Source organism: Sorex fumeus, unplaced genomic scaffold (assembly GCF_029834395.1).
Source record: "Sorex fumeus unplaced genomic scaffold, SorFum_2.1 ptg000009l, whole genome shotgun sequence".
In the NCBI taxonomy this organism is placed as follows: domain Eukaryota; kingdom Metazoa; phylum Chordata; class Mammalia; order Eulipotyphla; family Soricidae; genus Sorex; species Sorex fumeus.
Window position 1 is genome coordinate 23,680,896 of NW_026606066.1, and position 24,901 is coordinate 23,705,796.

General features: G+C 44.9%; 1 protein-coding gene across 1 annotated transcript; it reads left to right on the top strand.

Moving 5' to 3' along the window:
• The first annotated feature begins 2,371 nt into the window (after positions 1 to 2,371).
• On the top strand, positions 2,372 to 4,697 carry SP5 (Sp5 transcription factor). Its single transcript, XM_056110384.1, has 2 exons — positions 2,372 to 2,578; positions 3,316 to 4,697. Exons 1-2 carry the CDS (start codon positions 2,528 to 2,530, stop codon positions 4,468 to 4,470), a joined length of 1,206 nt encoding a protein of 401 aa, XP_055966359.1. The 5' UTR covers positions 2,372 to 2,527; the 3' UTR covers positions 4,471 to 4,697.
• The last annotated feature ends 20,204 nt before the right edge of the window (positions 4,698 to 24,901 follow it).

Sequence of the window (24,901 nt, forward strand, 5' to 3'; positions counted from 1 at the left end):
AGCTTTGGGCATTCACTATGGGCACAGCCATCCAAGACCAGCACTCATAGACCAGTACCATCATCACTCCTTTCCAGAAAATAGAAATCCGAGCACGAAGAGGCAGAGGAACTCGCTTGTCCAGATGACCAACCATAACGTAGCAAGAAAAAAAAATGTAGCTTCAAATTTTTCTAGTCTGAATACTTTACACCTCTTCCCCCCCCCCCCCCCCCAACCACCACCAAGTCATTCTCCAGTTTGGCTCTGCTGGGCTCCAAGGTTAGTTTAATTGGCTAATGGAGGCATCTTGGCGACGGGAATAAATTCTCTCCTATACCAACTCAAGAGATAGGGATAAGCTTCTCTCGCCTTTTTGTTAAAATAGTGAACCCAGTCCGCAGAAGAGAAGCCTTCTAAGCCAGCCCTTCCCTCCACCCTCCGGAAAGGCGTGCCCAATGAGCGCGAAGGAGTGGGAGAGGAAGCGCACGGAAAGACAGCAGCAGGCTGGAGAGGGCTCACTGGTCTCCGACATGCGTCGAGAAAGGACTCAAACCCTGGGCGCTGGTATGGAAAGAGGGTCGTCTATTGGGCTTGAAGCCTACGCTAAGATCTTGGTCCTTGCCTTATTCCAGAGCACCTTAACCTTACCAACCTCCGGGAGGACCTAGGTCGAGTTGTGCGGCCAATGCTCAGCCACTCCAGGGAGCCACCTTGTTGGGGGCAGGGGAGGGGGAGACGAGGTGTGCGCAATGAGCGAGCAAAGTGTTCACCGTTTTGGGCTTCATGCCCTATGTGTCCTGTCAAGGGGACCGGGAACGTGGCGCTGTCTCATAGGGCCTCAACCCTTAAAAGGAATGCCGAGAGGCCCAATATACAGCCCAGACCCGCATCGGAAGCCAATACGGCCAGGAGCTCGGATCACCGTGGCACACGCTGCGTGGCCGCTCCTCTCACATCACTCCAAGGTGGTTTGGTTTGGGAACTCTCAGTTGGCCTCCGAGAGGAGGGGGTGTCCCCGAGTTTGCGCCAAGAGCCGGGCGTCGCAGCCCAGGTAGCTCACTGGGCAGCAGGGTAACGTGACCCGCAGCTAGCTGGAAGCAGCGAAGGGGCTTGACCCGCATCAGAGTGTGTTTCAATCCCCTCCCAGCTGCCGAGGCTCCTCCTGCGTCTGCCCAACCTCACGCGCCTTCCGTCCCGGGGCCATTGCCTGCCGGTGTCTGACAGCGAGGGATTGGCGGGAACGAGTCCCTGATAAACAAGCTGCACACCCCACACCCTAAGACGTCCTCCAGATCCCCACAAAGTGACAGGGATTACAGTTTTGATTTTTCTTCCCTGTGGAGAGAGTCTCCGTTTTAGTCTTGGTGGGTTTGAGAAACAATAAAAGGCTTCCTCGACAGCGCGCAACTCTGCTCCCGTCGTGGGCGCTCTCTGCCGAACTTGCAGGAGGGAATGACCTGCCTCATCCCAACCTGCAGCGGGACCTGAGCTGCGTGCCCGCGGAGAAAAGAACGGCGCGGCCCTGTGCCAGGCACCGGTGTATTTTGTGGGCTGCCCTGTGAGTACTAGCCGAGCTTAGCTTTGGAGATAAAACGTGGCACGGATGTTTTTGCACACAATTTGCTAAAGTTGTAACCTGAGCAAACTTCCAGGTCGCTCGCGGGATCGTCAGCGGAGAGCCTAGGTCTCTTGTTAGAAGGGTGGCCCCGGAGCGTGCGCGCCACCCACCGACACCCTGGGCGGCCGCTTGGCCCCGCCCCGGGTCACCTCTAGACCTGCGACTCTAGGCGGCGGAAGCCGGGAGCGCTCATAGCAACGTGCCGCGTTTACCCGCGGTGCGTGCGCTGTCCGGGTGAGGAGTGTGTAAGGCCCCGGAGGGGACAGCTGTCTCCAAATCCAGAGTCTGGAGGCCTAAGTCAGATTTCTCTGGAGATAACAAAGACACTTTGTCACTTAGGGCGCTGCTTGAACGCAAATCTTTAATTGCACGGGGCGGGGGTGAGAAAAGGGGGATCCAGTGTCTCAAGCACCCCAGCGCGGGTCTCCAGGCGGCGAGGCCCCCTTTGATCAGGAAAATCCAATTATTTGTGTATATACATTTCCCACATAGTGATTACTTCATTAATTGTCCCGCCTTTATCTCCTCCCTTCCCATCCCCCCTAATAATCAGTTCTTTTATCCAGACCAACAAACACACCATAGGAGCTTTGTGGATTCAAAGGATTTGCTTTCGCTTCTGAAAGAGCCGCTATTCTTTGATGATTGGGTAGCGGCAAACTTCAAAGCCATAAATCTTCCCTCTGACTGGCTGGCGGCCCAGCAAAGTCCTTATCAAATTCTTGGAGGTGATCCTGAAGCGCTCAGACTGCGCGCCGAGCGGGCGGGCGAGCGAGCGAGCGGGGCGCGGCGAGGGGCGCGGGAGGGGAGGGCCCCGGCGCGCAGAACCCGCGCCGGAGGGACGCGGGGCGGCCACTCGTCCTCACCTTCGGGTCTCATGCGGTGGCGGCGCCCGGCTCCGCCGCTCCCGGCTCGCACGCTATAGCCATGGCCGCCGTGGCGGTTCTCCGCAACGACTCGCTGCAGGCTTTCCTTCAGGTCAGATTGGTGATGGGGGGCGGGGAGGGGGGGGGGCGAGGGCGTTAATCAAGGGACTGGGGGGATCTCTCTGGGTATTGCTTGAATCTCAAGAGGAAACCCCGCTCGGTGCAAGCCTCTGAAATCGGACTTTCAGAGTGGGTGCTGCCAGTGCCAACTTCACGCCGAATCTTTGGGGTCGAGAGCTTGGCCTTAGTGGGGGGCTGGGGAGAGGAGGCACGATCCTGGGTGGTTCCGAGGGGGGCGTCTAGCTGGGAACTGAGTAGGGGTCCCACCCGGGCTGGGCCCTCCCGCAGCGTCCAGCCCGAGGCGGGCTGGGGAGGAGCGGGGGAGGGTCGGGGAAACCCGAGCATAAAAGATGCGCGCGGGGGGGCGGGCGCTGGGGCGGGGGGCGTTCCCAGACCCCGTCTGACCGCGGAGCCGGCCTCCGCCAGTCGGACCCCAGTCCCACACGTCGTGCCAGCTTCCTGAAAGGCTGGGCAGGGGACGCGCCTCTGGGCAACCAGTAGTTTAGCCGGAAGCGCTCGCGTGCCCCTGGTCCAGGTAGCGCCGGTACCAAAGTTTTGCTGCCGGGCCGGGTGCCTGCGTGGGGGGTTGGCGGCGGGGGCGGGATGGCTGCGACGGGGAGGGGCGGCCGTCTCGCCGCTGGAGTGGGGGTGGCCGGTCGGCCGGCAGACCGCGCGCGCCACGCTAACCTTTTGTCTCTTCTCCGCCCTCCCCTGCCGCCGCCCATGCAGGACCGCACCCCCAGTGCCTCCCCGGACCTGGGCAAACACTCGCCCCTGGCGCTGCTAGCCGCCACCTGTAGCCGCATCGGCCAGCCGGGGACCGCGGCGCCCCCCGACTTCCTGCAGGTGCCCTACGACCCAGCGCTGGGCTCGCCCTCCCGGCTCTTCCACCCGTGGACCGCTGACATGCCAGCGCACTCGCCGGGCGCGCTGCCGCCCCCTCACCCCAGCCTGGGGCTGACGCCGCAGAAAACGCACCTGCAGCCGGCCTTCGGGGCGGCGCACGAGCTCCCGCTCACCCCGCCGGCCGACCCCTCGTACCCCTACGAGTTCTCGCCGGTCAAAATGCTGCCCTCGAGCATGGCGGCGCTGCCCGCCAGCTGCGCGCCCGCCTACGTGCCCTACGCCGCCCAGGCCGCGCTGCCCCCGGGCTACTCCAACCTGCTGCCCCCGCCACCGCCGCCGCCGCCGCCGCCGCCGCCTCCCTCGTGCCGCCAGCTCTCCCCCAACCCGGCCCCCGACGACCTCCCGTGGTGGAGCATCCCGCAGGCGGGCGCCGGGCCCGGGACCTCCGGAGTGCCGGGGACCAGCCTTTCCGGCGCCTGTGCGGGGGTTCCCCACGCACCGCGCTTCCCTGCCTCCGCGGCTGCCGCCGCCGCTGCCGCCGCCGCCCTGCAGCGGGGCCTAGTGCTCGGCCCGTCGGACTTCGCTCAGTACCAGAGCCAGATCGCCGCGCTGCTGCAGACCAAGGCCCCCCTGGCGGCCACGGCCAGGAGGTGCCGCCGCTGCCGCTGCCCCAACTGCCAGGCGGCGGGCGGCGCCCCCGAGGCGGAGCCGGGCAAGAAGAAACAGCACGTGTGCCACGTGCCGGGCTGCGGCAAAGTGTACGGCAAGACGTCGCACCTGAAGGCGCACCTGCGCTGGCACACGGGCGAGCGGCCCTTCGTGTGCAACTGGCTCTTCTGCGGCAAGAGTTTCACGCGCTCCGACGAGCTGCAGCGGCACCTGCGGACCCACACCGGGGAGAAGCGCTTCGCTTGTCCCGAGTGCGGCAAGCGCTTCATGCGTAGCGACCACCTAGCCAAACACGTCAAGACGCACCAAAACAAGAAACTCAAGGTTACTGAGGCCGGGGTCAAGCGGGAGGACCCACGGGACCTATGAGCCCACCTGGCGGCTCCCGGCTAGGGGCAGGGCGCGCTGCGGGCAGCGGGGCGGAGCAGAGGCGATTGCCCTTTCAAGCTGCCAGGGTCCGGGAGAGAGGCTGGGATCCAGGCTCCCTGGGGAGGCTCCTGGGACAGGGACCCAGACGGGTTCAGAAGGGGCATAGGAGTCTGCGTTAGGCTAAGGCAGTTCCCAGCTCTGGACTCTTCTTCCTACCGTCTAGGAGACTGGCACTTTGCTGCGGGGGGCAGGGAGGACCCCCTTCTCGATTAACCTTGCATATAGCAAACGCTGCGGAAGGACCTTGTAAGATCTCTGGACTAGCGCTCGGGCTTTTTTTGTGAAGAATCGGCCGGGCTTTGTACAGGTTATTTAATAGCTTTGTTAAGGAATAATTATAATAATTATAACATTAATAAAACGTGACTTTTGTCCTCAGCTCCACGCAGAGCTGCAGCATGAAATGTCTCTGTAAAGCGATGAGCAGTTACAGCGTGAAAATAAATACGTTAACTCCGGGTCACCTCGGGAAGACCCCGCTGAGCCGGTCTCATTTGATCTTTTCTTCTTCCAGGAGGTTTTGCCAAGCGGTCAGGTTTCACCGTGAATTGGAAGGTTTCCTTAGCCTCGGGTCGGAGTCTCTAGTTTTGGAAGGTTGAGGGGGAAAGTGAGTTAGGTGCGTGGATTAGGAGAAGCAGGACAGGAAGAATGTGGTGGTGAAACGGTAAGGCGAGATTTTCCACTCACAGGTGGAGTCATCCCTCCTTACGACGTGACCCAGACTGTCGGATTTCTCTCTTTTAAAGTTTGCCTTTTGCTATGCGGTCTATGATGGGCGAATTCTTTGTAATTTTCCATTTCTGGGACTCTGCTCTCCCTTTCAGCGTGATGTGCTGGTTTCCGGAGATGGCTTTGAAGAGGGACAGCTCCCAAGTGAGATTTTGGAGGCGAGAGAGAAACCGAGGCCCTGTTTGGGTTGATCTTTGCCAACAGAACGTCACGTTGTATTTCAACCCCAACATGACCTACAGCATGATCTTGTTTGTTGTCTTCTTATTCTCCGGCTTGGGGAATCTTAACTGTCTTGTTTCACAACTACTTAAGGACTTTTTCTAGGCCAGGAAAATCCGTTTTGTGGCTTGGATTTTTTGAAGCTAATTCATTGAAGCTAATTTTCTCAGGGAGGAGCCAAAGAGTGTCATAGTTTGAAATTGTGAAAATGAGGGTATTTATCTTAACTTTCTCACCTTTCTCTAAAATTTGAAGTTTACAAAGTGCTTTATCTCCTGTGTCTCAACTAAAGTTTTCCTTGACGTTTTCTAATATGAATTTTAAAATCAAAAATCGAAAATTTATTCTTGTTTCAGATTTGGCAAAATACAGAAAAATATTGTCAATTTTGTTATTATGTTCATCTAACATTAGTGATGACAAATTTCAATGGAAATCAGTTATCTTTTCTCAGTAACAAACACTACACTGGTAGGAGTTTAGTTTACTCCTGAACTGATAACTCCTGTTTTCTTCTTAAGTCGAATCAAGGGGACACTCTTAAAAGCTTGAGATTTACTGTGTTAGAACAGTCTCAACATAATTGTGATGAAATTCATTTGTATATTCCTAAAATATCATTTTTCTTTGTATTGATGGATCTGGATGAATATCAGGATCATTGTGAAAATAATGTCTTAAAACCACTTTCCCAGTAGATATATGGGACTATTTAACAAAAAAACAGACTGTGAGTCTTCAGACTCCTTGGGATGAAGTTTGAATTATATTTTCAAGAGTTTGACAGTTTTGCAAGTAATAGTGGTGAGTTGTTATGCAGTCCCTGTAGATTTACATCTAAGGATGTGATCTTAATCTAAATATTTCTGAAAATTGTTTCTAGGAAGAATTATAGAAACTCTTAGATGGGACCCATGCCTTAAAATCTATTTCATAGTCAATAAAGGTTATTTGGTTAAGTAACCAAATGTCAAAGGTTATTTGACAGGAGAAGGGGAATCCTTACTAGAAAGTGAGAACAGGGCTTTGGGTTCAGAAAATTTGACCTATTTGACCCGAGAAAGAAAAAAAGAACAATTCGGAAGTGAGATATGCTAATTTTTACTGAAGGCTGTGATCAGTATCTAATGAAATAGTGCAGATAAAGTTTCCTTGTAATTTTGACTTCGTTGAAAGAAAAATGTATAAAGTGCATGAAATTTAATATTTAAACAGATAAGTTATTTAAGATGGTTTTCTTAAAATTATAACATTGCGGTTAAGAGGAGAAGTAGATTAAATATATGGCATTTATCTAAAAGTATATATTGGAGAAGAGGGCATTGAGCCACATAAAGTTCTGGGGATTGAACTGCACCAGTTGGTGCAAACTGGGTCCACCAGTTGCAATGCAAGCACCTCTATACTGTGGTCTGTCCCTAGAATATATATAATTTTAAAAGCTGAACCATTTGCTGGCCATTTTTTTCTTAAGTTATTATCTGAGTCTAAAATTTTTAAGTTAAGAGTAAAGTCTCTCAACTGATTTGGTCCAGCTGAACACCTGCTCCTCATTTTACCATTTCAAGATACATAGTCTCCTCAGCACCAGCAGGAATGATCCCTGAGCACAGAGTCAGGAGTAAGTCCTTAAACAAACCAAATAAAAAAACAAAATAAAATAAAAAGCATGCTAATGGATCACTTCTATCTTTATGGTTGGGAAACCATAAGGATCAAATCAGGCCTCTTGCATGCTGAGTATGTACTCTAGCTCACTGAGCTATCTCTTCAGTCCTAAAAATTATTTAAAAATAAATCATTATGCAAAAATGATATGCTATGAATTATCTATATAATAAAGCACAGTTGTAACGGAAAATTTAATGAAACTCAAGTTAAAAAATTTTTAGAAAAGGGACCAGAATGGTAGTACAGTGGGGAGAGCGTTTGCCTTGCACTCAGCCAACCCAGGTTCAATTCCCGGCATCTCATATGGTCCCCCGAGCACTGCCAGGAGTAAATCCTGAGCATCACTGGTGTGACTCTAAAAGACAAAAATATTAAAAATTTTCGGAAGCTAATTACTACTAAATAAAAACTAAAATTATTTCCTTGCGGTTTTGCCAGCTTTGAAAAAGGAAGTTTAATTCGTCAATTGTATTTAAGTTGTGTTTAAGTTTTACATAAAAGTACTCCAAGCTTACTGGGGAAAAAATGTGAATGACCATCTTAACTCCTTGATGCAGGCACTGCAAATTGTTTTTCTCACTGATAGTTTTATTCATATACTCCACTTTGTCAGTCAGCATCAAACTAAAGTGTAATATGAAATTTTAGTAATAATAACCACTTCTGTTGGCACAGCCTGATGATATCCAAGTGTGAATGATCAGTGGTATGCACCAGCAGCAACATATTAAATGTCAGTATATTTACATTTTTCAGGCAAATTTTTTAGGATGCAAATACAGTGTAAAGTGTCATTTAAGAAATTTAGGGGCTATAAATGAAAAAATTAAAATTAAAAAATAAAAAATGTAAGGACTAGAGAGATAATACAAATGGTAAGACTCTTGCCTTGCATGAGGCCAGTCCCAGTTCGATCCCTATCACCACTTATGGTCTAACAAGCCCTGCCAGGAGTCATCCCTGAAAACAGAGCCAAGGAGTAAATTGAGCATAACCAGGAGTGGTTCCTACAAAAATTTATATTTTAATGTGATAAGAGTATTTTTTAAAGAATTAGCAATTGATAAGTCACCATTTTGCTCACTATCTTAGAACATAAAGAATTAAGTTTTCTCCTTATCATATAGGTCAAAGGACTTTTTGTGTGTATAAAGGACTTTGTGTGGGGGGAGGGAGCCCTGAATTCCATCCCTGGCTCTGCATCATCCTCAAAGTGCTACTGGGTATGCCCCAAAACAAAGAAGAAATCCCAAGAAACTAAACTATCATTAATTACTTGGAACTTTGTGTTTCTTGTGAGCAATTCTGTTGTTTTCTGCTTTTCTCAAAGGGGGATTATGTAGATTTATCGTTAGCTGACCCGTGATTTGTACTAATTCTGGTATTGAATGAAAGTAAATTATGTTGAAGATAGTACAGAAAACAGAGAGAGTACAGTGGATAAAGTGCTTACCTTGTGTACATTCAAACTGGTTCAATCACCAGCGTCACATATGGCCACTCCTAAGCACTACCAGGAGTGATCCCTGAGCACAGAATCAGGAGCAAGCCCTGAGCAGTATTGGGTGTAGCCCCCCAAACTAAGAAAGATAGTACAATTATATAATTCACCACCATGATAGTCTTTTCTACTATGAATTGACACCTCATTTGATGTACTATAATTATGTAAATATAATTTATAAATCTTAGAATATGTACAGTATTTTAAATTATTTTGCCGTTCATTCAGGCAAGACATTCAAACTTAAAAAGTTGGGCTTGAGCATGCTTCTTACAGAAACCTGTATGATACAGTATTTTCAGAAAAGGAAATTTTCACCCCAATTCACACTGTGTTTCTATTCTAATACTGTGGGTTTGTAAGTAGCTTAAAGCAACATTTTTAATGAATCCTGTTTGATCCTGCTGTAAGAATTTCTGGAAATGTTACTATTGCTGTAGCTATGACTGCAAACTCATGTAAATAGCTAATAGGTTGTTTTAGGGCTCTACAGTGCCAAACTGGGACCAGAGAGACAACTTGATAGACTGAGTGATGCTTTGCATGCATCACTGGTTAATCTCTGGCACCACATGATTCCCTGAGCACTCAGGGATTGATCCCCAAGTACCATTGGTTGTGACCCAGAAAACTAAAAATAAACCCAAAAAATGGAAACTATTTTCCCCTTACATTAGTTTATCACATGAAATAATGACACATTGAGGGACCAGGAAGATGACCAAAGGCATGTTGGAGGACCTGTTTTAGTCCCTGGTTTTACGTCCTACCTTGAACCCTGCAGGAAGCAGTTACTAACTAGAACATTATCAGGAGCAAGCACTGAGCAAGTAATATCCCCCATGCACTGCCAGATGTGGCCAAAATAACAATAATTAAATGATGATAATAATAACAAGTTTAGATAAATTAGCACTGACTAAGAAACCATCTGTATTGTGGAATCAGTTTCAACCCTCAAGCCTTGTGTTAAGGTAAATGTACTTAAACGTTTTATCTTCCCAAATTGAGGACCAGGACCACTCAAAGCAAGTCATAAGTTTTCTATGAAAAATCATAACCAAAACAAAAGCAATTTTAAAATGAGTATAGGTGCAAAACAGCTTGGAAAACAAGGGGGAAAATGAGGAGAAACCTACATAGGTGTATGTTGAACAAGACATCTATACCTAGAGATTAATACACCAAAGAGCATGGTGTCATTGATTGATCACTATAATGGTAACCTGTTAATGTGGCACTCAGTATATGTAAACTTAATTTTTCTCTGCTGGTGTTCAGACTTAATACATTTTTGGTATTAAAATCTTTGTGCTGTTTTTCCCTTTATTATTTTAAGCAGTCTATCTGAAATTTGTGAGCAGTGTAAAATAGTTTACTTAATGTTACTTTAATAGATAAGTGATTTCCTTCAACAGAGATGCAAACTGTAGTAAACCATCACAACTTTTTGATAGTTTCATCATCATTTTTACCATCTTAACTTTTTGGTACTGTTGTTTATTCCTGGTTCTGTGCTCAGGGACCACCCCTGACAAAGGAATCATATGGGATTCCAGGGATGGAAGCCAGGTATACCATATGCAAGGCAAGTGCACTATCCTCTGCTCTATCTCTCCAGGCCCATATTATAATTTCTTGTTACCAATCAAAGCTCTTTATATGACTATTGATAAACTGAAATTTTGATGACTCCCCTTTCTATATTTTCTATTTTTCCTTCCATGTCTTTAGTGATTACACTGAAGCATAATTCCCAGTGGGGTAATTGACATTAAAATCATAATTCAGGGGCCAGAGCGATAGCACAGCAGGTAGGGCGTTTGCCTTGCACACGGCTGACCCAGGTTTGATCCCCAGCATCCCATATGGTCCCCCAAGCACTGCCAGGAGTAATTCCTGAGTGCAAATCCAGGAGTAACCCCTGAGCATTGCTGGGTGTGACCCAAAAAGCAAAAAAAAATCATAATTCAGTCCAGATATGTATGTGAACTGCAGAGATTTCTGCATACACATAATAAACTATTATTAACTTTTATATTTAGTTGTCTACTTAATAACAGCATTCAATACATGGAAAACAAATCAAGTTTCAGTTTGGTGTATGGAAGACCTGTAGCTTTCATTTTTTTTGTTGGTTTGGGGGCCACATCCCTGCAGTATTCAGGGATACTCCTCTATCTGTGCTCAGGGATCATTCCTGGTGGGTGTGAGGTAAGGGGTCCCTAGGTTGGCCATGTGCAAGGCAAGCACTCTACATACTATACTATCATTTCATCCCCAGCTCTCATTTTTTCAAAAGATTATTTTGGCATGATGAAAATTCATTCTGCCTATTTTAAAATGGGAGTTTGATTTACAGTAGCATGATTCACTTAAGGTTCTTCTTTGACAATAAAAAAACACGGAGATGGCTCAAAAAACTGGAGCACATGATTTGTCTGTGGAACTCCAGAGTCGATTCCTGACTCTGCATGATTCCCTGAGCACATAGTTAGGAGTAGCAACTAGGAACAGCAAGGTGTGGTCTCTACCCAACACAAACAAAAAAATCTTATTTAAAAAAATTTTTTTAGTTGAATCACAGCGAGATACACAGTTACAAAGCTATTCATGATTGGGTTTCAGTCACATAATATTCCAACATCCATCCCTTTGCCAGTGTAGATTTATCACCACTGATGTCCCCAGAACAAACAAAAATTCTGAAAGTAAGAATACACTAAAATTTTCTAAAGACTGGAAGTATCTAGATTTCATCTGCTTTTTAAAATGTAAAGTTAAAATGTAAAGTTAACCATTCAGTTTTTCGGGTACTTGTTAATGATTTTGTATTTAGCATAATCTAAAACATGGATGGAAAACATCTGGCCCTCAGCTTAATTTTATCCTATTCACAAGGCAAATATCAAAGCTAACTCCTCATTTATGTTTATGGTTGGGAAAATGTGTGCTAATTTGAAAAATATTTGGTGGCAGTTTCCTTATTTTTTAACATAAGGTACCCTGAAACCTATTTTCATTTTTTTCAAGTTTGGGCTTTATATAAAACCCAAATCTATATATGTAAATGTATATGTACATATGTATATAAAGCATACATTAGTTTAGAGGCCATACCCAGTGCTGCTCAGGGCTCCTAGGACTGTGCTCAGGGGTCACTTCGTACAGTGCTCAGGGAACTATATGTATTTCCAAAAATCGGAACCGAGGACTGGAACCATAGTACAGCAGGAAGGGCACTTGCTTTATATGCAGCCAACCCAGGTTTGATCCCTTGCATCCCATATGGTCCCCCAAGCACAGCCAGGAGTAAGTCTGAGTGAAGAGCTAGGATTAACCCCTGAACATTACCAGGTATGGCCCAAAAACAAACATTTGGAAATGAGGTCAGCCACATGCAAGGCAAACATCTTAATCCCTTTACTATCCAGCTAATGTTCTGAATATTTTTTCTTTTTCATTCTGTATGTCTCTTCACTTGTAAATGTCACACATCTTTGCTATTTTCATGTTCATCTCTTACATGGAAACTTATTTTGTTTCATATATCTCTCTTCTTTGTCTCGAAATATCTATGCCCATTATTTCTCTATAAGGCAGAACAGGATTTTGAACTATTATTCCTTTAAACTTGCTGTATTTTAATATGCATATTCTTCTGTCTAAATTTTATTTATAAACAAATATTACAGTTTTGATTTGGGGGGGGTTGTTTGCTTGCCTGTTTGGTTTGTTTTTGGGGACTGTACGTGGCAGTGCTCAGGGCTTACTCCTTGTGCTCAAGGGGCCATATGTGGTGCCAAAGATCAAACCTGGCTAATAAATAAGGTCTGGGGAAAGCCTTGGAAGTTTTATTATAATCATCACCCCAGTGACCCTTAAAATGGACAACTGGGGGTGCCATTAGAGAAGCTTTTCTTTCACAAGAAAAAAAAACCTATTGAGTAGGGTAAATTCTGAACATTTTCACAATGCTCAGATAATTACTCTGTAGTTCACCTTTCTTTTGTTTTTGGAGTCACAGCTCATGTGGTAAGGACTAAGACATAAAAGATTGCAGGATCATGGTGCCAGAGCAATAGTATAGTGGGTAGGGCATTTGCCTTGCATTCAGCTGATCCAGCCTCAATCCTGGATCCCTAGTATCCCAAATGGTCCCCTGAGCACCACTAGGAGTAACCCTAAGTATCCCTGGGTGTGACTCAGAAAGAGAGGGGGGGGGGGGAAGATTGCAGGATCTTTTAGAGGGAAGTCACTCAGAAACTTTGTCTTTTTTGCCCAAGTCTATGCTAAATGCTGCACATCATGAATCTCTCCCTGAAAGAATAAGAGTAGAATAAATACACTATATGATCATTTAGATTTGCTAAATTCTCAATTAAAATCGGTTGAGCTTTGAACAGAAGTCAGAAATATTAAACACATAGATTCTAGATGCATCATTCTGGACTCATATTTCTGTGAAAATTCAGATTCATGTTATTGAGCTTTATAACAGAAATGATCTCAAAGTTCACCAGCTCAAAGCTTCTCATTGTGCAGATGAAGCAATCTGGCCTTCAAAGGGAGAGAAGTGCTTCAAAGGAAGAGAAGTAAGTGTCCTATCTTTTCACACCTGCAGATCTGCACCTGTCCTGCAGACTGGTCTGTGGATCAGCATTTATAACCAAGTGGCTTTAAACCTTTCTACACCTGCAGCCTGGCACTGTTCCACAGACCAGCAGTTGATGCCCACTGTTCTAAACCATTGAGCTTATGGTCCGTAATGATTTATAAGTAGGATGCCTTATACCCAAAACTGGATTGTTTTTATACTCTGATATCTGCAGGGAAATAACTGTCTGTCTGTCCTCCCATTGTTCATTGATTTGTTCAAGCGGGCCCAGTAACGTCTCCATTGTGAGACTTCTTGTTACTGTGTTTGGCATATTGAATATTCTGGGTAGCTTGCCAGGGTCTCCGAGAGGGGCGGAAGAATCAAACCCGGCTCGGCCAGGCTGGCTGTGTGCAAGGCAAATGCCCTACCACTGTGCTATCACTCTAGCCCTGGGAAATAACTAGTCATAAATTAAGATGTTTAAAAGTTAATGTGCTTCAAATAATAGTTTAGGATTTTTACCGGAAAACAAATATATTTCGAATTACCTTAGAAATGCAAACATTCATTCAAAGTTATTTCTTCTTTAACAAAAATGTGTATAGTGCTTCCTGAGTAGCAGGAACTGTTTGGGTATTGGAGAGAGTATGTGGACAAAATTTTAGCCCTTACAGAACTTGCATTCTTGTGACATCACAGTGCTGTAATTCTTAGCTTTCTCACCTCTTTATTATCCCCTTCACTTGTGTTTACTCCTCAGGTATTTATGAAATGCTTTCGGGTACTGAAAACTATGAGTACCCATTATGATAAAAGCATGTAGAGTTCTTGCCCCTGTTGGCAAATAATCTAGTGGGGGTGAATAGGATGTCACCTATCAGAGAGTACCAGAGATCAGGAGCTATTCACTGCTCATTACCTAAGAGAGTACCTGCAAGATGCATTTGTGCTGTGGAATATGAGTAAGGTCAGTTGTAAGGGTACTGGAGATTTAACTAATGTTATCACTTCCTGTTATTGATAAGACCTGTCTTGGAGACTCTTCTGTTACTTGGGTGCAGTAGAAGGGTAGTCCTAGGAAGCTGTTAGCTAGCTCTCTCTAGCCTTTCCTGGGCTATCCTGTGCCTGCCAGATTTTGTTGTTTGTTTTTGTCTTGGGTCACACCTGGAGGTGTTCTGAGAATATTCTCTGTCCTGCAGACTAGGGGCAAGGGATCAAACCCATGCCTCCTGCATGTGTTCAGCCTTTCTCTCTCTCTCTCTCTCTCTCTCTCTCTCTCTCTCTCTCTCTCTCTCTCTCTGACTTAAATCACCTTAGTTAAGCTATTGTTATTTGCAGCCTGTAAGAGTGACTAAACCAGTTCTCTCCTTCAAAGATCACACATTGCTTTTAGCAGTGTGCCTGCTGAGTCCTCCTGTGGCAGCTGTGAATTGCTTCCCTTGCTAAACTGTGGGAAGGAAACCTCCCCCTGAAGCTGAGGCCCATCTGATTGGAGTGACAAGGACAGAGATAGTTTTTTTCCCCCCTTATAATCGCTAAGGACAATCTTCTTCCTTATTCATTGCCCCACCTATGACATAATGCTGGCCCTTAGAGTGTGAAGTAAACTGTAACAGACTTAGCCAACTAGCAGAGCAGTGACTGATGGTGTTCAGAAGCTCCCCCACAGCCAAGGGCCCTGCTCTGCAGACCAGTCATCAACCTTAGTTTTCTGCTGTCAGAAGCCGAATAAACCACTTCTCTCTTTAGAAGAATAAATAAAGATACCACACAGTGCTCCCTTTCTGTCTCCTTCTGACTCTGTGTCTGCTAGAGCGTCACTCTACAAGAAGGCCTTGTTAAGGCCCAGCAAAGGAAGTTTCTTCTCTATCACAGCTTTTCATCTCTGCCCATGCCTGAGTACCCACAGGGCTGCCTTCACTTTAGAGATAGGTCTATTTCACTGTTTGTGAGGATCTTCTCATGTAGATATCAGTGTTTCAGAAACTAGGGACACAGAATTGAACAGGACAGACAAGCTTCATCTGGAGGCTGACACCCTACAAAGACAGTAAATACATAATCAATAAAGGTCAGAGTGGTAGCTCAACTAGCTGGAGCTCATGCTTTGCATTCAGGAAGCTTGGGTTTGATCATCTTGTGGACCCCCAAGCACCAAGCCAAAAGTAGCCTTTCAGCATTGTCATGTATATAGCCCCAAAACTGAACCAAAAAAGACATAATAATGAAGATAATTTCAGGGAATTATGAAGTAAATCAAAACAACCCCAAATGAACTTCATTTGTTATTATTTTAGTTCGCAGTTTCAATCAACACACCCTTATTGTCCCAGCTCCACTAGGGGCTTCAGCTGAGGACAGCTGAATGATTCTGGGCAGGGATCCTACAGGTTGCCTCACTCTGCTGTCCTGAGGCCTGAGCTGGTGGATTTCAAGGCTGGACTTTTTGTGTGCCTGAACCCTGTGACAAGACCTAAGAGGAACAGCCAGTGAGAGTGCTGAGAGGGAGTAGTTCAAGCTTCGACCTTTCAGCCTCAGCCTTGGAATCACATTTGTTGGTTTACATTGAGTTATTAAGGCTAGCCTAGATATAAGGGGAGGGAATTAGACTCACCTCAATGGGAGAGTGACAAAGTCCCCTTGGGATGGGAGAGACTGTCCTAGTCTGTTAACTATGTTGAGGTTTTCCAGGTTACTCTCTTAGTAGTGTCTTTCTACTCATTCATTTCTATATTACTTATTTACACATTGTTTCCTTTCAAGAAATTTTTGAGGACACTCAGTAGTAATTACAGATGAACTAATGGAATAGAAACAAAGTAAAAAAAGTTGGTTGGTCTCAGGCACCAATCTCAGGCACATCTTCTTTCATTCATTTCAAACATATTAATGATGTATTAATACTGAGATTGTATAGAAGATAGGAGTAATGAAATCAGGCCCAATTCTCATGAATAAGTAATTTTAAGTAATGCCACAAATGTATAACTGCAAGTATTCTATTCTCAGATGCATTACACAGCTATGGTAAGGAGCTGTAAATGTGCAACACAAAAGTTTGCCCATTCCAGGAAATTAGTAAAGATTTTGCTGGAAGTTTTGTTTAAGCAGATAACTCAAAGTTAAAAGGTAGCTAGAGTAGGGTGATGCAAAGTGAGTTACACTGATGGTATGAAGACTCATTATTGTTATTATTATTCTGTCCTCCCGTTGTTCATCGATTTGCTCGAGCGGGCCCAGTAACGTCTCCATTGGAGACTTTGTTGTTACTGTGTTTGGCATATCGAATACGTCATGGGTAGCTTGCCAGGCTCTGCCGTGCGGGCGAGATACTCTGGGTAGCTTGCCGGGCTCTCCGAGAGGGGCGGAGGAATCGAACTCGGGTTGGTCCTGTTGGCTGCGTGCAAGGCAAACGCCCTACCGCTGTGCTATCGCTCCAGCCCTATTATTATCATCATCATCATTATTTATTTTACAGTTTTATGGGATTTGTGACAAGGTGGTGTATTACATTTCTACTTTTGTATCAAGTAGCATTTCTTTATTTTAAAAATGCATCTAACAAATACATATTCAAGGAAAGATAATAGGGGCCAGAGTGATAGTTAGCTGGTAGGGTACTTACCTTGCATGAATCTGACCTGGCTTCAATCCCCAGCAGCTCATATGGTTCCCTGAACACCACCAGGTATGGTCCAAAAACCAAAAAGAAAGAAAGAAAAAAAAAGATGAACTTCACATAAATAATACCTGGATGATTGGTAATACTTGTCTTGGTATGTTGAGGAGTAAGGTAAGGTAAAGAGTAATTGAAATTTTAATGATCGGGGTCTTAGAAACATTTATTTTGAAGAAATTTCAAATTTATGTGTAAATATATAAATCAGTTCTTGAACATTTTGCTCTGATTTGGCAGGCTTGTGTGACAAGTTGCTGGACATTTGTGCTAGGTTGCTCATTAATACACAGGTTAGATTGGCATTTTATCAATTGAGTATCATGAAGTGAGGGAGAGGGAAGAGCAAAGACTGGATTGGTTGATCCTAAATGACTCTCATATGTGAGTGTCTTAGGAGTTTGCAAAGTATAGTTAAGCCTAAAACAGAGGGAGTGGGAAGTGGGGTACTGTCAGAACCCCTAATTCACACACACACACACACACACAATACCATAATTCTTGAATTCTTTATCTCTAAAGTCAATGTTCTGTCTCTCTGTCTCAGTTGATATAAATAAATCTAGACATGTGAAACCCCCAGAAACAGAGGGACAACTCTTATTGAAAAAAATAATTCATCTTTAAATGGACTGTGCAGTTCAAAATTATGTTAAGGAAGGCTGGAAAGATAGTACCATGAATAGGAAGTTTGCCTTATAATGTGGCTGACCCAGGTTCAATCTCTGGCATCCCATATGGCCCAGTGTGCCCCACAAGAGTAATTCCTGAGTGCATAACTAGGAGTAACCTCTGAATACTGCCAGGTGTGGCCCCAAAACCAAAATAAGTAAAAACAAAATTATGTTAAAGATTAACTGTAATTCTATCTAGATGACCCCGTATAGTGGACTTCTAAGACAAAGTGTCAACATTTTTCCTAGAGAACAATAAAAATATATGAGAGTTGTGATTCAAAATACCCTCTCCCTGGGGCTGGAGCAATAGCACAGCGGGTAGGGCGTTCGTTTGCCTTGCACACAGCCAACATGGCCGACACAGGTTCAATTCCCAGTATCCCATATGGTCCCCCGAGCACCGCCAGGAGTGATTCCTGAGTGCATAAGCCAGGAGTAACCCTGAGCATCGCCGGGTGTGACCCAAAAAGCAAAAAAATAAAAATACTTGAGCCTTCCAACTGACACCTAAAGCACTTTGTCTTGCTTGGTACCATCACTACCCTAAGCACTTATTTGTGACTGTGTGCAGCTAAAAGCATTTCCGTGGATTCCTACCAGTCCTACCCTGCATTGCTTCCATCTTCCCTCTTGCAGAGCTGACATTGTATCTCCTAAGAAATAATTAGCCCTTAAGCTTTGCCTGAAGCTCTGTTTTCTAGGGAAATGGCTAAGATAGATATTGCCAATATTATCCATTGACTCTTAACTATGATAACATCATTACTCATATTTTTCTTCCATGCTCTTATGGTTTATTCATTATTAAACCTATTCATTATGCTTGTAACTGGGTATTGTTTTTATAACTTCATTTCTTTTTCTAAATACCAAAGAGTGTCTCATCGCTCTAATATTTTGTAGAATAAAATACTGCTATCCTTTCTCTTCTTTCCACTTTCTATTTCAACTCCAAATCTCTTATAGTTTCACATCCTTAAGTTTGACAGTATTTACATTCTGTTTTGTAATCATGATTATCTTCTATTATTTTCATAAGTGCTAACATGAAGATGGACATGAAGACTATCATGGACATGAAGACTATCATGCTGAGTGAAATGAGTCGAAGGAGAGGGACAGATTATAGAATGACTGCATTCTTTGTGGTACATAAAAATATATAGTAGGAGAATAATATCAATAGCCAGGGAAGACAGGACTTAGGAGGACTGGTCAATGGTTGGAACTAACCACAAGTATGTGTGGGGTTGAGGGTAGTAATATAGAGAAGAGACCAGTATGACAATAATACCTAGGAATGATAATGCTAGACAAGATCTGAGAGCTAAAAGTAGGTAAAGGTATTTTCTTGATAATCTTTTAGTATCAATATTGCAAACCACAATGCCCAAAAGGAGAGAGGGAGAGAGAGAGAGAGAGAGAGAGAGAGAGAGAGAGAGAGAGAGAGAGAAGAAAAGAGAGAGAAGAAATGCGCCTGCCATAGAGGCAAGCAGGAGGCTGGGGGTGTGGAGTGATGGGAGGGAACCTGGGGACACTGGCGCTGGGAAATGTACACTGGTGGAGGGATGGGTGTTGGAATACTGTATGACTGAAATCTAATCATGAACAGCTTTGTAAAGTTCTATCTCACAGTGATTCAATAAAAATGTTTTTTTAAAAAGAAAATGACTGTTTAGGGGAAGTTTCCTCTGCTCAGGCTCTGTTCTCTAAACTCTAGGGAAAACATAATGAATAAAACAGAACTCTTTATCTTCAGATTTTTCACTTCAGCAGGGAGACAAATAATTATGTGAAAAAGACTTAATATAACAGGTAATAAAATTGCTAAGAAAAAAATTAAGCCTGGGGTATGGTGCCGCCAGCAGGTCAATCTGTACCTGTGAGGCGAGTGTATCAGCAGTCTCATGGTGCCTTCAGACTTCCAGATACCCCAAAATTGCTGCTGTGCTTTTGGCCAGACCCCAAAAACTTGGGGCAAAGTTTACCAAGGAAGTAAATGGCCAAAAGTTAGGTATGTGGAGACACACCCACAAACCACCTCCGGCTCAGCTATACAACTGGAGGTAAGGCCTCTCTGGTTCCTGATTGAACTGCTTAACAGCCATGATCCCTGAGACTCAGAAACAAATCTCAAAACCCAACAGCTTTTGGCAGAAATGCATCTGGACCGTGCAGTAGGTTACTGTCGCCGGGCCACCCCAGGGGAAAAGGGGTGCTGTTCCTCTGCCTGCTCCCCCTTGGCAGCCTTGTGGCTGCCATCTTCCAGAGTCTATTGGACAGTCAAGTATGGACCTGCAGTGACGAGACACAAGGGGCCTCATGGGATGGGAGTGGACCTGGCCCTTTCCTCCCCATCCCAACGAGACCCTGAGTTGCCGCCCACAAATGGCCTCTCTGGCTCCTGATCAAGCTGCTTAATGGCCATGATCCCAGAGACTGAGAAAGAAATCTCGAAACCCAGCGGCTTTTGGCAAAAATGTGTCCAGACTGTGCAGTAGGTTGCTGTCGCTGGACCACCCCAGGGGGGAAAGGGTGCTGTCCCTCCACCTGCTCCCCCTTGGCGGCTCAGTGGCCACCATCCTCCAGAGGCCATTGGACAGTCAGCTTTGGGCCTGCAGTGATGAGACACGCGGGGCCTCATGGAATGGGAGTGGAGCCGACCCTTTCCTCCCCACCTCAACAAGACCGTGAATCACTGCCCACAAATGGCCTCTCTGGCTCCTGATCAAGCTGCTTAATGGCCATGATCCCAGAGACTCAGGAACAAATCTCGGAACCCAGCAGGTTTGGGCAAGAAATCCCTCCAGATTTAATTGTTGAAATTTAGGAATTTCAAAATCGCGCGGCCACTACTGCAGCCATGTGGCATCATATGTTATTCATAACCAGTAATAGAAAACAAATTGTCTACTGTTGCCTTTTCGGCAGATCTGAGTGTTGGGGTAAAATCGCAAATAATAATGGTGGGTGTGGTGTCAGAATGTCGAGTGTAATCAAAGTGTTGAGAGAATAATTTGAAAATCATCTGCCCCACAGGTAGGGGGAGGGTTTGGGATGGGGGTATACTGGGGATTTTGGTGGTGGATAGTGGGCACTGGTGAAGGTACGGGTGTTTCATTGTATGACCGAGACTTAAACCCGAAAGCTTTGTAACTGCTCTCACGGTGATTCAATAAATAAAATTATAAAAAATGAAACAAAAGAAAAAAATTAAGCAATAAATAGAATTATTTAAGCTAAGATTAAAAATTGTAGGTAAGCTAAGAAAGGGAGGCTTATTGGGAAAATAACTTTAAGAAAGTATGGGGCTAGGGATAAAAGCAGTAGTAGAGCACATGTTTCATGTGTATAAGGTCCCTGAAACTCCCCCATGGGAAAAAAAGAGACACCGTCAGGCAATATTCCACTGAGAGCACAACCAGAAAATGATACTAAATCACAGGAGAAACTCACTAGTTCAGCCTTTTTAACCTGAGAGACAAATGCATCTGTATACCTGAAGTATGGTAAGTATACTGCACAGAACTGGAAGACTGAGATTGACTAGGGAGGGATTTGTGACATGGTGCATGCCAGTTGAAGTTGTTGTTGGCACACCTAGATCTGTTGAGACGGAGAGGAATTTTCTCCACTGACACTGATGTTGACTTCCTGGATTTGCTGTACAGATGGATCGCCTGTTGTCAAGTCACTTCAAGTGATCTGAATTAAATACAAAACTTCAGTGACTTGGCCTGTGTATTAACTGTCTTTTGTTTTGTTTTGTTTTGCTTTGTTTTGTTTTTGTGGTTGCCGAGATTCAAAACAGGACTTCAATGTGCAAGTCCTGTACTACCATTGAGCCACATCCCGACCCCTAACATTGACTTGTTATTTAATTTTTTAAAGGGACCACTCCCACTGATGCTTTGGCTGGCAATGCTCAGGGTTACCATGACTATACCTGGAGGTGCTTAGGGGTCCATGCAATGCCAGGGATCAAATCCAGGGTCTGCACATGCTAGACATATATTCTACTATTTGGGGTATCTCCTGAACCCAGAGGGAAGAGGTGCACACACGCACATACGTGAGCATGCATGTATGCATACTAGTATATGTGTGTTGTGTCAGTGGGGGAGGGTGTTAATCTATATCTAGCATGTTCAGGGGCAATTCCTGGTTCTGTGCTCAGGGACCATATGCAGCTCTGGAACTTTGAACTGAGGTCAGTCCCATGCAGGGTAAGCACTTGCCATCTGTACTATCTCTTTGTCCCTGGATTTAGAGTTTTTATTGCCATGAGAGGATGGTGGAAGTGGGGGGAGGTTGTATGGTTTGAATCTCTCACAAACCCCAAAAGGACCAGCACCCAGTGTTTTTTATCACCTTGGTGAGAAGTAGGGCAGAGGAGAGTAGGAAGTGGTAAGATCTGAGACACCTGGTAGCTAACCATCAAAACTAGAGTCAACCTCCTATTGTATAGACAGGCTAGTTAAATTTTCAACATTAGGAATATTGTGACAATGTTTCTCCAAGTTCAGATCATAAAAGTAGGAATAACTAGTGTCACAATCATGACCCAGAAATCCACCAAAAGAAGAGACTCACCATGGGAAGACACAGGCAACTGAATTAGGGAAGTCACAGACCAGATAGACCCTGGAGCACAATATACCAGGAGAAATGTTGATTTGGGCATGATGGAGGATGGTCTTTCATTTATTTTTTCCTTTTGTTGTTGTTTGTTTTGGGGCCATACCCAGTAATGCTAGGGCTTACTCCTGGATATACACTCAGAGATCACTCCTGGCAGGCCTCAGGGAACCATCTAGGGTGCCCAGGATTGAACCCAGATTTCCTGTGCTAAAATCAAGTGGCCTACCCACTGCAGGGAGCTTTGGGATTTCAGCCCAAAGAAGGAGATTTTAGAAACTCCTCTGGAGCCAAAATCTTACAAGTTGAGGATTATAGAAATACTTGTAAATTTATCCTAAGTTGTTATGTTTCTCCAAAATAGATATTTTCAGTTGAAAATGGGACCACAGCATTTGGACATATCAGATGGCTCTTTGACCATTCCCTTTATGCACTCCGGGGCTGACAGCAGTTCCATTTCCTGATTCCCATATTTGGAACTAATACATCCTGCAGGCAAACAAATAGGAACAATTTGAGAACTGATGTGTTGATTTTTGCATTAGTTTGCTCAGACTGCCATAATAAAGTACCAAAGCAAAACAAAACAAAAAGTATTCTCTCAGGTCAGGAATGAAGGAATTGAGTCTCTCTCTGAGGTTCTAGGGAAGAACTTGTTTCAAGCTTCTCTCTAGTTTCTGGGGCTCCTGGCATTCTGGGGCATTCTTCGGCTTAACTCTCCAGCCTCCAATTTCTGCCTCCATCTTTCTGCCTCCCATTCTGTATGAGTATTTCTGTCAGAATTCCACTCTTAGAAAGGTATCGGGCATTTGGAATTGAGGACCAACACAATTTAGACTGATTAAATTGACAAAAACCCTGATTTCAAATGAAGTCACACAGGTTCCAGGACACATGAATTTGGTGAAGAGTGGAGGGTGAGGGACTGGGCGGAGGGGAAGGGAGGAGGATATTCAACCCAATGGATTCATGGTCACGGTCCTCCCATTGTTCATCGATTTGCTCAAGCTGGCCCAGTACCGTGTCCATTGTGACACTTGTTACTGTGTTTGGCATATCGAATATGTCACAGGGAGCTTGCCAGGCTTTGCCGTGCGGGCGAGATACTCTCGGTAACTTGTAAGGCTCTCCGAGAGGGGCGGAGGAATTGAACTCCGGTCGGCCATGTTGACCGCATGCAAGGCAAACGCCCTACCGCTGTGCTATAGCTCCAGCCCACCCAATGGATTAGCCTCTTACAATTCCAGACTCTTGTCAAATCTTATGAGTGTGCTTTGTATACTCTATCAGGAAGTACAGTGGAATAACACCAACAGAAAATGTTTATCTGCTCTTAGGTACTTCAAATCATTTTCTTATTGAATATTTTAATTAAATTGCAGAAAATACAAAAGATTGTTGATATCTTGGTCAAATAAAAACTATGGGTGCAGAGATATGGCTCAGTGAACTTTAGACCATGAGTTCAACCCAGGCACTGCCCCCATTCTGAGTGCCATCCCAGCAGCACTGCCTTTGGGACAACTCGTGATGCAGTGTGCAATTTCTGGCACACCACAACAAAATGTTTATGAGTACTGCCACAGTATGTTCAATCCTTGTGAGTAACCCCTGTTCAACTTTCATTCATGACAATAATAACAAAGGGAAGGGAGGAAGAAAACCATGACATTGCTCAGCCTTGTATCTTCAGCAGAGCTCACTATAAGTCTTGGAGCAAGCCCTGATTTTGGCCAAAACACCAAAAATAAACAAATAAAAAAATCTATAGTAATCAATACTGTGTCTTGCTGGATGAACTAGAATTGAGAGCCCAGAGATAAATCCTCAAATATAAGGATCTGTGGGCACATTGTGAAACAAAGAACTCATCTGCTGGTAAAAATAAACAAACAAACACTGTCCTCGAGTTGTTCATCAATTTGCTCAAGCGGGCCCAGTAACGTCTCCATTTTTTTTGAGACTTGTTGTTACTGTATTTGACATATTGAACATGTCACGGGTAGCTTGCCAGGCTCTGCTGTGCGGGCGAGATACTCTCAGTAGCTTGCTGGGCTCTCCGAAAGGGGCAGAGGAATAGAACGCAGCTCGGCCAGGCTGGCTGCGCGCAAGGCAAACGCCTTATTGCTGTGCTATCGCTCCAGCCCCTGGTAAATATAGTCACATGCAAAAAAAAAAAAAAAAAAGAACCCAAAAATACAAAAATCCAAGCCCTGAGCTCTAAACAAATAAACAAAAAAGCCTCTTATCCTAGTCTACGTAACTCTTTTAAGATTATTTTGTTTCCTATTAAGACAGATATGCTCAAGGACCACATGTGGTGCTTGGAATAGAAGTGGGGTCAACTGTATGCCAGGCAATAGCCTTAAACCCTGTACTATCTCTTTGACCTCCAGAAAGAGTCTTTTAAAAAAATTCCAATATTTTGCTATTGGGTAGAAAAATAGAACTCCCTCTCTCCCCCCCCCAAAAAAAGTGATAGTCACAGGAAGGTGAGACTGCAGAAAGGTGTACTCAGAAAGGTGTACAGTAACAGTCAGAAATAAATCTAATTATCATTGACTCCCAGCTCTCCAAGTGTTTGATTTCTAGATATAGCAATAACAACAAAGGTGGGTTACAGGGCTGGTGGAAAAAGGTTACATTTAACC